General features: G+C 39.9%; 1 protein-coding gene across 1 annotated transcript in view; it reads right to left on the reverse strand.

The window, feature by feature from the left end:
* Window positions 1-248: 248 nt before the first annotated feature.
* The window catches only part of CHST15 (carbohydrate sulfotransferase 15), an 82,105-nt gene continuing 67,670 nt past the window's right edge, over window positions 249-14,683 (reverse strand). The window contains exons 4-8 of the mRNA XM_081956181.1: window positions 9,305-9,451; window positions 5,536-5,692; window positions 2,301-2,457; window positions 1,499-1,646; window positions 249-906 (exon numbers count right to left, since the gene is read on the reverse strand). Of these exons, the coding sequence (XP_081812307.1) occupies window positions 716-906; window positions 1,499-1,646; window positions 2,301-2,457; window positions 5,536-5,692; window positions 9,305-9,451 (800 nt within the window). The 3' untranslated portion in view covers window positions 249-715. The remainder of the gene's footprint in view (window positions 907-1,498; window positions 1,647-2,300; window positions 2,458-5,535; window positions 5,693-9,304; window positions 9,452-14,683) is intronic.

A 14,683-nucleotide genomic window follows, 5' to 3' on the forward strand; every position in this document is an offset into this window, starting at 1 on the left:
GCTTATTGTGGGTGCCCAGTCTGTCTACTGAGTAATACTGTATTTACTTGGAGGGGAAACAATGTATTCTTAATATTTTACCAATGAAATGAGATGGTTGTCCTAGATCCCTTGGGGACATTGTAATGAAGCATATTTAATTGTTACTGTATTTGTTGTCTAATATTCTTTGGGAAGGAGTTCTTTAATTTTGGAGTCATTCTCATTTATATAGTGTGTCAAAGTAAAAATCAAATCACTTTAAAATTAATTAACTTTTAATGGTTAAAAAGCCATCTTAAACAGGTTTCAAATATTGCAAGATATACTTAAAAGTGTGAACGAATGTGCATTTTAGGTATCTAGTGCTAATTTCTGTAATATAATACAGTTATTTTAAAACCAGAGGACTTAAGATTGCTTCAACCAAACTTATCTGTGTACGCTTCTTTTGTTGAGAAAAAATGGCAAAAATCATTATATTCCTGTTTGGAAATCCAGTTCATATTCCTTAATACTGAGTTCCATGCTGACTCAAGTTCTGGGGATTATACCATAACACACTTGAAGGGCTCCAGTGTGGAAAAGAATATTGTATAATAGCAAGTGAGAGAAACATGAAAATGCAGATTTACTGACTTCACAATGGTAATTATTTACATTTGAAAAACAAAAGTTTTTTAAAATATATCTTTTTCCCTCCAAGCACTGCAGTGGTGGCTCTGAAATGGTCGAATCAGGACTTTTTCCATAAAAAAGCTTCATCAGAAAGAACTTCAGCAAGTTTTTTGTTGAAAGGCTGATAGAAATCACGCAGAATTTCTTTTGTGACAGGCAACATAGGACCTAGATTCCGATCTTCAGGTCTTCTAGTGTTTGATGCAGGACTTTTAGTAATTAGAGCTTCTTGTTTTTCGCTTAGAGCACCTACGATAAAATATATATAATCATGTCTAATTTTCCTTATTTATGTTCTTAAGCATTTTCCAAGTTATACAACATTCAATAAACAGGTAAGTCAATTTTTTATGAGAAATACTCATATTGCTCCCATCCACAAAGGGTTGATTCACAGAAGTCCATTTCTATTTAGACATTGCTGCTGTTTTATATGTAGTTCTCTTAAATCTACCTACAAATTCTTCTTTCAAAGAAAATACATATGAAAGTTATTGGAAGTGGTTTATATTGAAATAAAAATTAGTGTACATATAAAATTCAAGGAAATTTAAAGACTAAATTAAAGTAAAGCTGATAATGCTGCTCAGTTCAAAATAACAGTCAGAATGCATGAATTGAATAGAGTAGTAGATAGCAAATGAACTAATTAAATATTATATTTAAAGCTTTGAACTGTAGAAATAGGACAGTTTCCAATACCTTCCCAAAATGAATATATTTGGTGCTAACTCTATCTACTGCTGTGCTGAAGACAGATAGCACAGAGGAAAGGAAGCCTTAGAAAATACAAGACAATCATAATAAATCAATGATGGATATGCTTAATTAAAATTCGTACCTAAATCAAGAAACTGGAACACTATGTGCATAGTTAATTTTACATTGGATGCATGATCCTCCAACCGGAGCACTAATATTTGATCTTTATTGAAAACCGCCAGCCAGTCAAGGAGGAAAACAACATACAGACCAACCTGAAGTCTTACCTGAGAGAGAGAGGGAGGGAAAGAGCTGTAGTAAGTTATTCCAGGTACAATTATATTCACATAGTAGGAAGATTCTGAGTGGGAGATGCAAGGGGAAATGAAATGGTTGATTAGGAAGTGATTAGCAGAGGATAAACTGGCAGGTGGATGTGGAAAAGGGTCAGGTTGGAGAATGGGAATAAACAACAGAAAATGAATTCATGTTATATAATTTTCCCCAAAAAATTGTTTAATTAATTGAGCTATACAAAAACAAGGTTAAAATTATTTACAGCAAACTGACATAGAACAGATGAATTTATTTCTATCTTAGATGAGCTCCCAAGAATCTTCCCTCTTACTCTAATTAGTGACATTTTTTTTAATGTCCAATTTCTTGAGGGGACTTAAAACAGGAAAAGAAATGTATAGCACTCAAATTAAATCAACATTTCAGTCTTGCAAAATGTGTATCCTTAGAAACCACTCTCAACAACCAGATGTTGGAGAAAAGATCTCTAGCGTAGCTGCCCGTGTGCAGTTATTTTTATTTAAGAACAATCATATGCAATTTCAGTTACTGGGTTTTATAAAGTACTTGGTTCTTGTATATTCTGAAACTGGTAATACTTGGCTTCAGAGTAGTATATAAAATCTGAAATGAAATATACATACTGGCATGGCATTATTAAGAGTGTTGTTGTACACACAGGCTCTCAAAGACAAATCTGTCAAGCAATTCTCAAAGAGTTGTAATGAGTCAGCCACTTTTTCATGAAAGTCTTCTACAGATTTATTAGCACTTGCAAAGTAGAGATAATCAGAATATAATCTATGAATAGAAAAAATACATAAACAATTGAACTGCAATTATAAACCATGCCATCTAGTTAATAGAAATAATAAATCAACAGCTGGTGTCCAGGAAAGAAACAAATGATATTATTTATATCATAAATTTTGTTTTTCGCAGTAGAACTTTGTTTGGCTCAGATATGTTAAGGAAAGAGCTTCTTTCTGATTTACTTGCGGTTTGAAAGTATCAGGTAATCCTCATTCTAGACAAAACTAACACAAACTGTCAAGCTACTGCAATTCTCCCAACAATAATGGAATTTATTTTCCAAACATCAAATCAAATCCTTATTACCATAATAGTCATTCCAAATATATTCCTACTCCACTTTTTTATGGCAGATGAATAAAATAGTCAAATTAATCATTATATTGCTGCTGTGTAATAATTTCAGTTGTTCTACTTAATCTTTTACTTTATCATTCTTTTCTAAAGATCTACATTCATGGTCCCCAACCTTTGCAGCTTGGCAGCCTGGTTGTGGGGGGAGATACAGCTCAACTTGCACAAGCAGCAGGCGGTACACACCTGCGCGAGTGCCTGGTAGCCAGCTACTTATGCAAGTTGAGTTGCACATACTCCAGCCACGCACTTGAGTGGCCCAATTCCAAACAGGACACGGCCTGATAGTAGACCGCAGCCCAAGGGGCTGGGGACCCCTGATCTACATAATACTGCAAGTGCCCAGTTCTTGATTCTACATTGTTTTGTCTAGAATAAAACTGTACAAGTTTTCTTGGAGTTCCGCCTTGTGCACCAAATAAATTAGCTTAGTGATGATTCATTTAATATTACCTTCATTTATAACTTTCTTTGACTCTCCATAGCTAGATAATTTTGGAAAGAATTTAAAATGCTGTTTCCTTCAGTGACTGAATAGACATGTTCCTATTATATACTTCACTGAGTCATAAAGGAGTTATTTTGCCATATAAACAGGCAAACTAGAAACCTAAACCAGATGAAAGTACTTTTAGTCTGAAACTGCCATAGGTTGAAGTAACTCCAATTATAGAATCTGTCCATTTTAAAAGAGAGATTAAAATCTAGAGCAAACCCATTTAACAGCACACCATCTTTGACTACTTTAATTTTCAAACATATCCCTGGGCCCACAGGACGGTGTGAGGAAGTGAATAATCTAATTCTGCCTGAAATTGCACAAATTCCAATCTTTTCACCTTATTTTCAAATTAGTTTTAATTCATTCAGTTGTCCTAGATCAGATGCTACTTTAAAAACTTATATCAATTAGTATGGGTAAGAATGACTCGTGTGAACATCCTATATTAGATTGCCATAACATTTCTTTTCCGTATACAAAATGTTGGATGCAAACTATTCCACTAAGAGATATATGGGCAGACTATTTGTCTACCCAGGAATCACTAAAATAACATTTGCACAAATGTTATTATTTAAAATAATTAATTTTAAAGCAATGACTATAAACTTTAAAAATGCAATCATTGCATGTTGGAATTTTATTTGTGACAGCTTTCATTAAATGAAGTTTAATATTCTGCATTACTAGTTATATCTAATAGTATTTTTTTCCATATGTTGTAGCAGAGAAGTAAGCAGTACAGGAGTTGAACAAGTTGCTTATTTATTCATGTGCTCCCATATGACAATTTAGAATATCTGGAAGTTTGCACATTATGATTTACAACTGGAACGACAGCTTGTAGCCAGAATGATGGTAAATGAAGAATTATATCAAATATGCCACTTCCAACTTTAAAAGAGATCTAGAAAAAGTAATACAGATGCTTAACACAAGTAACATTATTACAAAGCAATAGCTAATACCATCTTCTTTGTTCAAGTGCAGGGCTGTTTTTAGAGAAGAGTTTGAAAGTCAGATGGCTGCTACAAATACAGCATGAAGTTCGACCACATTTTTTACATGCATTGCACATGTAATGCACGCAAATGGGCAAAATATCAATAGTATCATTGCAGCTGTTACCATATATGTTTATATGTACAAAGCATGAATATTGTGTCATATTAGATGGGATGGAAAACTTCACATATACAGTGAAGGTCAAAATGCTAATGATAAAGCACAATCTCTGTAACTAAATCAATATAACAAGACAAATAATGCATAGGCCTGCTAGACTAATTCCCCATCACCACACACAAACGAACATAGATATTCACTCTCTCATATACAGAGAATATCTGAGAATACTTAAATCATAATATTTCTCTTACCAAATCAGGAGATGTGACATTTATTCAAAAATTGCATCTCTATGACTATGCTAAATTGAAACTTTCTAATCTTAAATAATTATCAACATTAATTACAATGATATGTAAAAATAGAAAACTGTTGTGGCCCAGCAGGAGCCGTTGGAGCTGCCACCAGACTCTGACAGCGAGGGTCCCTATGAGTCGGCTCTGGAGGATGTGGAGGACCCTGGACAGGGTTCTGACTCCGAGCAGAGATCAGAGAGGCTGGTGGGCCACCAGGAGGCGCCTGAGGCATGGAGCAGTGGTGAAAGCCAAAGAGAGTGTGCTCCTGATGTCATGCCTTGGAGCAGTGGGGAGGAGACAAGGGAGTGGTTTCTGGATGCCAGGCAATGGAGAACTGATAGACGGAGAGAACAGCTACGCATTTACAAGAGATAATTGGATGCGGGTGCTTGAAATCAGGCTGCTCTCAAGGCTATTTAAGGAAGTGACTTTCCGACAGTTGTTTTGCAGGAATCAACTGATCATTAGAGTTGGAGACGCTCTCAGATCTGTGTAGTACCTTGGCAGGCTGGATTTCTGCCAAGGTGGAATCTGGACCTCGGCAGGCTGGATTGCTGCCCAAAGTCTTATCTGGATCTTGGCAGACTCGATTGCTGCCAAAGTGTTCGCTGTACCTGGATTGCTGCCAATTTGCTATCTGGACCTCAGCAGGCTGGATTGCTGCCAAGGTTGAAACTGTATGTAATAAAACATCTTGCAGAGACTTTGTTTTGGAGTGACTTGGTATACGAGGGGGGGGGGTCAGAACAGAAAACATTAGCAATATTGGAAATATTGGATGCTCACCTTTCAACAGGATCTCTAAGCATAACAATAAGCTTTGCATTTGGCTGGAAGGCATGAATAAAATCTGGTATTAAGAAAGGAGGTTCCCCCTCTGTACTATTGTCATAAAAGAAAATCCAAGCATTGTTGTCCCACATTGTTGAAGCACTCGCCTCTCCTAGAAATGACAAAATCTATAGATGGTTATCCTTAATTTTAGAGACAAAGCAGAATTTGCTATAAATCATACTTTCCAAATCTGTCATTATCCATGCGTTTGTTGTACATCGATTTCTATCACAGAAACTGAATAGACTTAACTGGTACTAAAATTCAACATGTAGAAAGCAACAGGTTTAGCAAAAAAATGTATGAAAGCTATGAGCAGAAATGTATTTAAAAATATACACAAGATAACATAAATACTTTGTTATCTATGATGTACATTGATGTGAATGAGCCATATATTCCATTTCCTTTTACATAGAAAACATTCTGAAATATTAAGTCTACTTTCTTTTGATATTGTTACATTTATATTTTATAAGTCCCAATGTTTGAATATATTTCAAATATGTTTACACTTTAAAGAACATTTATACAAATAATGAAACTCAATGTATAAAGTGATGTATGGATGCAGAAAAAGGATGATCTGCAAATGCAGAAAGGTTTCAAAAAGTATATTTGTAAACTAGATTTAGTAGTTTTCACATCCTTCTCTCAAGTTTTTAATTTCTATGGATTACTGTTTGTTATTTTCTACATTCTATAACACTGCTCATCCTGAAAAACAATAGTATAATTATTGATATCTATTACTTATATGATTCCTGTAAATTCCAATGAACTCTACTTGCTACGTGCTCAAATTCTTAGTACATACACAATCCCAAAAATATTATTCTGGAACATGTCAGTTTCTCAGACATATTGATGAGGAGTTTTGCTAACTAAGGCTGCATTAATGAATGAAATAAAATTTACCAATCTATTATACATGTCCAATCTTTTTTATTGAATTTGCACTACTATAATATAGATTATAGCAGGTCCGCTATGAGACATATACGTTAGCACATGTGTATTCACTTATTGTGTCCCTTTTATTGCCATAATTGCTGAGATGTAGATTTCTATTGTATATTTTGTCATAATTTATATTTGGCAATCAGCTCTTCAAAACTTATTAACTTAGCAATGGCATTCAAAAGTACATTTCCTACAAGTTTTAGAATACTACTAATTATGAATTTGAATTAATATTGATGAAAAGGAATTCATATTCAACATAATATAAATTAATTGCTGCTGCACTGATCCATCAAGTCACAATTGCACAGTAAAAAATGATACACATTTTTCATAGACGCTAAAAGTATATAACATATGATTAAACTTTTCCCTTTTATTACAGAATAGTTCTAGGCTGTCCATATAAATCCATTATAAACATTCTGGTGAATTCATTGCTATAATGATCTTAAATTAACAAATCCTGTCTAGAATGCTTAGAACTTTGTGTGTTATGTAGCACTGAGGCAATAACCATCATTTTATCTGGCAGTATAATGATAACTCAGTAATCATTTGATTCAGAGGCCATTTTTGAATGGAAAATTACACTGACTGTTAAAGCTAGAGGAATGTTTACAGCTTTAATTATATAAAGTTTAATAACATTGTTCCCTAAGTGACCTTCTGATTTTCATATCCTATGGATATATTATGAAATAAATTACCTTTAACAAGTTAATAAAAAGTTTAATATAGTATGCATGTTGATGAAGAGCTGAAGTAAACAATTTTTAGAAAAGCTCATTTCTATAAAACTGCAGCAGAGGCACAACTGTTTCATAATAATGTTCATAATTAATATGAATCAATATATTCATGTAAGAGATATCTCTAATGCTAATACAGATTGTTTTGCCAGTCCTTGTCCTTCAGATGCAAACCCTAGAAAGAGCATTTAACTTTTGTTTATAAAAGCAAGATTCCAGATCAATGAAGCTAGGTTTAAGAGCTTTTGTGAGGAAGTCAAGACATATTAGATCAGGGTTCCCCAACCTTGGTAATATGTGGATTTCAATTCCCAGAATTTCCCAGCCAACATAGCTAAAATGAAGTCCATGTGTCTTAAAGTTGTCAATGTTGGGAAACCTGTATTAGATCATGTTAAATGCTGTTTTGCATTTGTCTATTTCAGAGTGTCAACTAAACAGCTGTTGTCCTGCACAAATGCTATTTCATTCAAAGATTTATATCTATATGTATTTAATCTATCTATAAATGTAACAAAAAATATATAGAAATACAGGCCTTTGTCTCCAATACCACAGGAAGAAGACGTTCATTAAAGAATGGTTTCCTCCTTCAATGCATTTCTAATTTCCAAATTAGAAAGAGTTCTAATTGCTACTTGTTATTTGTACATAGAGCCTGGTTAAACTTCATTTTTGTCATGCTGACTCCACAGTTGCAACTAATTAGAGCCAGTCTCAAAACAACAATGCTGAAACAGAGGTAAATCCTTTTATATAGATTTAGGTGACTCAATTAAGATAACCAGGAGACAATTTCCTTAGCATTCTGTGCCAGAATATTAGAATAAGGCATAGACTGAAAAAAGCCCATGTAGAATCTACTGGGAAGTGAAGACACACAAACATAAAACCTTATGCAAACTACTTCTAATTATACATGATTTTTATTATCATGTTTATTGATACCTATCTTATGGTGTTATTTGAATATTTTTAAATAGACTACATTTCACCGAGTTTTATCATTGCAAGGACAATCAAGGCAGCAATCGTAACATAATTAGTGAGAATGGTCAATTGAAAGGGAATACATTTACTTCATATATATATATATATATATATATATATATATATATATATATATATATATATATGTGTGTGTGTGTGTGTGTGTGTGTGTGTGTGTGTGTGTGTGTGTGTGTGTGTGTATTTGTGCTGATAAATAGATAAAGGGAGACTTATTTATCACCACAAATACAACACAAATATAAAAAGGCAACATTAAAAATAAAAATATGGTTTTCTGCCTGGATGGTCTTCTCTGATGAGCCGAATGACAGAAAGAGGGAGTAGTGAGCTCCCTCCCATATTTGGGCATACCAGAGGTTGTAACACAAATACATATACATATACATATACATGTGTGTGTGTGTGTGTATACCTGCATACATAGATACATACACACACACACATACACACACACCTAGGTTCAAATACCATTAAGGGTATGGCTAGCTGATGAGAGCTAAATACCTTGAAATAGATCTATACTAGCCTCCCTTTATTTATTTATCACCACAAATACAACACACACACACACACATGCTATATATTTATCAATAATTATTTAAAATAAATGTTGCAAATATTTAATCAGTATCAGTAAAGAATTTAAAGATTTGTAATGGATGAAATATTTTATCTTTTCACTGGCGTTTAAAACTACTTCTTGGTTGTTGTAAAAAAAAACTTTATTCCTTTCTCTGCTAACAGAACTTGTTGAAATAAAATGCATCACATTTTGTTATCTAGTATGTATTTCAGATATATATTGCTAAAATATATTTTAAAAGTCTGACTTCCCATTTTAACACCAGAAACCATAAATCATAGTGATACCAGGACCGGGAATACAATTTCTATAAATCAGCCTTTTTCAAAGTTAAATTCTTCAAATGTGAGATTCTAAAACATCTAGACGACACCAGATTAAGAAAAGTCATCCTAAGTAACAGTTTCTGTACCAATAATAATGTTGCTCCTCTTTTCATGGCTGTTCTCAGAATCTCTCTGCAGCACATTTTGAATCTGATGGGCAGCCAAATCAAACAGATCTAGGTAGTCATTCACAGGATAGCGATCATGAAATCCATCTCTCAAACGAATTATCCCTAAAAATAAAAGGCACACGGAAGTAATTTTTAGAAAATCAGCAATTATATAATACAGACATTTTGGAATAAGAAAAGACATTGTTCAAAGAATGCAATTACTTTTCATTAATAGAAAGACTGCATTAAAATACAATCCCAATTTCTTTGTAGAACAGTGGGGACTGTTTCCAAATAATTTTAAAAATTGGCACCTGAAATTGCCTGTTGTCCTCTCCTCCTTTCCCACCCATTTTTGGTATTTCATATTTTTAATCTGGCATGTTACCCTGAGAGTAACAATAAGACACTATAAAAGCTTTTTTTGGTTACTGAACTGGATAAACATTTTCAATGAATAATATACTATAAGATGCACCGGAGTATAAAAAACACCTTGGTTTTTGGGGAGGAAAATTAAAAAAAAAATTCTGCCTCTGCCTACCAGTATCCATGGTATTCATCTGGCTAGCGTCCTGTAAGTGAGAGAGTTGAGGTCTGTTTGGAAACAAACAGTATTTGCTGTGTGAGCAACAAGGAAGGAGACAGAAAGGAGACAGGGCGTGGCTTGTTCTGTACTAAAGCTGCATGCTGTGCTGATAGCTGAAACTAAAAGTGAAAGTAAAACTTCTCTGCTGAACAACCATGTACTGTAGGAAAACGTGCTTTTGGTGTTATAATATAACACTTACTGTGTTATATTATATATAAAGAGAAGTTATTGTATCCTGCTGAATCACTTACTTGTGTGTGCTTGCTGAATGTGATTGCTGCTGCAAACTCTGACATGTCCTTGCAGTAAATAGCAAAGCAGGTCAGCTTCAGCACATTATTGCAGCCTGATTCAGCATGAACAGTTGATTGGCGGGTGGATCGGCCTTCCAGAATACCCCCGTCAGCTGTTTCAGGCTGCAGGGATTACCACAGACCATCGTCTCCTCTGTGCCTCACGTTTTTGGCTACATTCGGAGTATAAGATGCACCCAAATTTTCACCCTCTTTTAGGGGAGGGAAGTGCGTCTTATACTCCGAAAAATGCAGTACATCATTTCTGAAATGCACATAGTACAAATGTTGTAAATGACCGTTGTCTTACCTGAACGGTCGTTCTCATGGCGCTGCGGAGAGTACAAGGATTGGGTTAACACAGCCTGTTTGCCCATGGACTGAGTAGATTTTTTCCCCTCTGGCCACGCCTCCTTTGCCTCTTCTGGCTCAGTTTTAAAAACGAGGTCTTGTCCGACGAAGACGTTCTCAGCTCACACCTGTGCAAAGATACAATCTCGGTGCTAAACAATCACCCTGGGTGGGTCTTGTACTCTCCGCAGCGCCATGAGAACGACCGTTCAGGTAAGACAACGGTCATTCTCCATAGCGCTGCTTGGAGAGTACAAGGATTGGGACATGCCCAAGCTATTGTGTCCCAGGGCGGGAAGAAGTGACCTTGTCCGGAGCCTCAATAACCTTCTGTAAAACTCTACGGCCAAAGGAGGCTTCGGCAGAGGCAAAGGAATCGATCTTGTAGTTTCTAATGAAAGCCGTGGGAGACGCCCACGTGGCTGCTCTGCAAATGTCCAGAATAGATGCTTGAGTCGCCCAGGCCGCGGTCGTGGCTGCACTTCTGGTGGAATGTGCCGTTACACGAGGTGGAACCGGCTTGCCCTGAAGGTCATATGTCATCTTAATGCAAGCTCGCAGCCACCGACCTATGGTTGAAGACGACACCTTGCGACCCAGGGAACCTGGTTGAAAAGACACAAAGAAGGCCTCGGAGTGCCTGATATCCTTAGTTCGTTTCAGGTAAATACTGACTGCCCTTCGCACGTCTAATTTGTGCCACCTGCGCTCCTTGGCGTGTTGAGGGCTGGGACAGAAGTTCGGGAGGATGACCTCCTGAGACCTGTGAAAATGAGAATTCACCTTCGGCATGAAGGCGGGGTCTAACCGTAGGATGACCCTGTCTGGGTGGATGATGCACAGCTCTTCCTTGGCCGAGAAGGCCGCAATCTCAGATACCCTTCTGGCTGAAGTAATGGCTATGAGGAAGGCAGTCTTAAGAGTCAGATGTCGAAGAGATACCTTCCTCAAAGGTTCGAAGGGAGCCGCTGTCAATGCCTGCAGGACAAAGGGTAGGTTCCAGGTCGGGTACCTGTGCACCACCTGGGGTCGGATGTTGTAGGCCCCCTTCAAGAAGCTCTTGACCTGAGGATGGAGACTCAGGGATTGAGGTTGGTGTCTGGCTAAGATGGTGGATAATGCGGCAACCTGGCGCCTGAGAGTGGCTGGTGCCAGTCCTTTGTCCAAGCCCTCTTGTAGGAAGTCCAATAACTGAGGGATGGACGCTTCCACACTGTCAATGTCCCGTTTGCTGCACCAGGAAGAAAAGGCAGCCCAAGTCGCGTCATAAATGCGAGTAGTGGCCGGACGTCTGGAAGCTTGGATGGTTTTAATGACGTTGTCTGAGAGGCTCTGGTCCTTCAGGAGCTGCCTCTCAAGTGCCAGACGGCTAACTGCAACCATTGGGGCTCTGGATGGTTGATGGCCCCTTGACGCAAGGATACCTGGTCTGGAGGAATTCTCCACGGTTGCTCCACAGACAGATCGACCAGGTCCGCGAACCAGGATCTCCTGGGCCAATGTGGAGCCACCAGAATGAGCTCCGCCCCCTCCTTCAGCAGCTTGTAGATCACCTGCGGGATCAGAGGGAGGGGCGGAAACGCGTATAGAAGCCCTGGAGGCCAGTTGGACCTCAGGGCATCCGTCCCCTCCGCTTGTGCTGACTTGTAGCGGGAGAAGAACCGCTGGAGCTGTGTGTTTGCCGCCGAGGCAAACAGGTCGACCTGTGGGAGACCAAACCTCCTTACCACCTGTGCGAACAGGTCCGGATGAAGTTGCCACTCCGAGTTGTCGATGGTCTGACGGCTCAACCAATCCGCACTCACATTGCTGGTTCCGGAAATGTGATCCGCCCTCAGCGACGCTAAGTGGATCTCTGCCCATCGTCCTATGGCCTCCGCCTCTGACATGAGTCTTTTGGAGCGGGTCCCTCCTTGTCGGTTCACGTGAGCCTTTGTGGCCACATTGTCGGTCAGCAGCAGAACGTGGTGCCCCCTCAGCTGTTCTGCAAATCTCCTCAGCGCAAGCCGGGCTGCCCTGAGTTCTAGCCAATTGATGCTCCGGGCTGCCTCCGCGCTGGACCACCTGCCTTGCGCCAGCTGGCCTTGGCAATGCGCCCCCCAACCGTAGAGACTGGCGTCGGTCGTTACCACGATCCTGTCGGGTTCTCTGAATAGGCAACCCTTCTCCACTGCTCGAGACTGCCACCAACTCAGAGACCGAGTCACTCTTGGTGGGATGCGAACTTGCTTGGTGGAGTTGCTGATCTTTGCTCTTTGCATTGGAAGTAAGAACCATTGCAGTTCCCTTGCATGAAGACGTGCCCAGGGAACTATGTTGAGACAAGAAATCATGATCCCTAACAGTTGGGATAGCTGCACTACCTGCCAGGACCTGTTCCTGCGACACAACCGGATTCTGTTCCTGATGTTGCGGATTCTTTCCGGAGACAGGGACACCTGGCAAGACACCGAGTCTATTATGGCGCCCAGATGTTGTATGCGTGTGGCAGGAGTCAGGTTGCTCTTTTCCATGTTTACGGAAAACCCGTGGTCCTGTAAGGTGTGAACTGTGACGTTTACATCTCTCACCGCTTGCTGCTGAGTTCTTGAATGGATGATGATGTCGTCCAGATAGCACTCCAGGCGGACTGGAAGCTTGCGCAGGTGGGCCGCCACAGCTGCAAGAAGCTTTGTGAACGTTCTGGGTGCAGAAGAAAGTCCGAACGGAAGCGCCCTGTATTGGAAGTGCTTTCCGTTGTAACACAAGCGCAGGAACTTCCTGTGTGCAGGATGGATGGGCACATGTAGGTACGCCTCCTTGAGATCGATGGAGGTGAGCAGATCCCCTTGTCGCATGCAGCTTAGGATCGACTGGAGAGACTGCATTTTGAAGCGCTTGTAGGCCAGATGCCTGTTCAGGCGCTTCAGATCTAAAATGGCCCTCCACCCCCCTGAATTCTTGGGGACCAGGAAGAGAATGGAATAGAACCCCCTCCCTTCCTGTTCTGGAGGAACTGCCTCTATTGCGTTGATCTGCAGAAGATGATCTATCTCTGCCTGCATGAGAGCCCTCTTTACCGGGTTCTTGGATAGTGGGCAGCGAACAAAGGTCCGCGGAGGAGAGGATAGAAACTCCAGGGTTAGACCCCTCCTGATGGTATTTAATACCCACTTGTCCGAGGTTGTTTCCTCCCAACGGTCTGCATAGAATTGCAGGCGGCCCCCGATGGGAGGAGACCCCAGACGGTCACTTCCCACGTCTAAACTGACGGTTGTGGGCTCCCCCACGAAAGGGCTTCCGAAAGGACCCCTGATTGGATTGTCTGCCCCTGGAAGAAAAGTTGTTTCGTTCCTGGGACCTGTCAGAGGACTGGTTAAACTGTCTTTGGGAGGAATAAGAAGAGGAAGAGGCCTGGCCACCTTCCTGTGCCCGAAAGGCCTGTTTCCTGAACGAGCCCTGACCTTTCCTGTCATGCTTCCTGAAGGTGGAAGGAAGAACCTTCCTCTTATCCTTTGTCTCAATTAGGAATTTCTCTAGGGAATCCCCAAAGAGGTTCTCTCCCTTGAAAGGAGCTGAAGCCAGCTTCCACTTAGCCTTCATGTCCGCCTGCCAGTGCCGAAGCCAAAGCAGGCGGCGAGAAGTGATGTTGGACGCTAGTGCCCTGGAGGCGAATTTCGCTGCGTGCAGGGACGCATCAGAGGCGTATTCCACAGCCGTAATGATCTTGTTAAGATCATGTCGCCAACGAGATGCTTCAGATGGGGGCTGAGATCTGAGTTGGCGCAGCCATAATAAGGATGCCCTCGTAAAGAACGAGGCCGAAGTGGAGGTCTTGATCGCCCAGGCAGCCGCCTGGTGCGTTTTGAGACAAGCCTTTTCTGCCCTCTTATCCTCTGCCTTTAACCCTTCTAATAACTCGGCCGGGAGATTAGAATTAGAGGTCAGAGAGACCACAGGGGCATCCACTTCTGGAGGCTTCAAAACATCCTCCAGTCTAGGTTCTAAAGGGTACAGAGATTTGTCTGCGCCACTGGGATTGGCCAGGGTACCAGGCTGAGCCCATTGGCGCTGAATAACCTCCATGAACATGTCAGGGACTGGTATCAGTTCTGGGTCAGGGGTTGTTTCGCTGAA

Source organism: Natrix helvetica (genome assembly GCF_964273705.1).
Source record: "Natrix helvetica genome assembly, chromosome: 5".
Classification (NCBI taxonomy): domain Eukaryota; kingdom Metazoa; phylum Chordata; class Lepidosauria; order Squamata; family Natricidae; genus Natrix; species Natrix helvetica.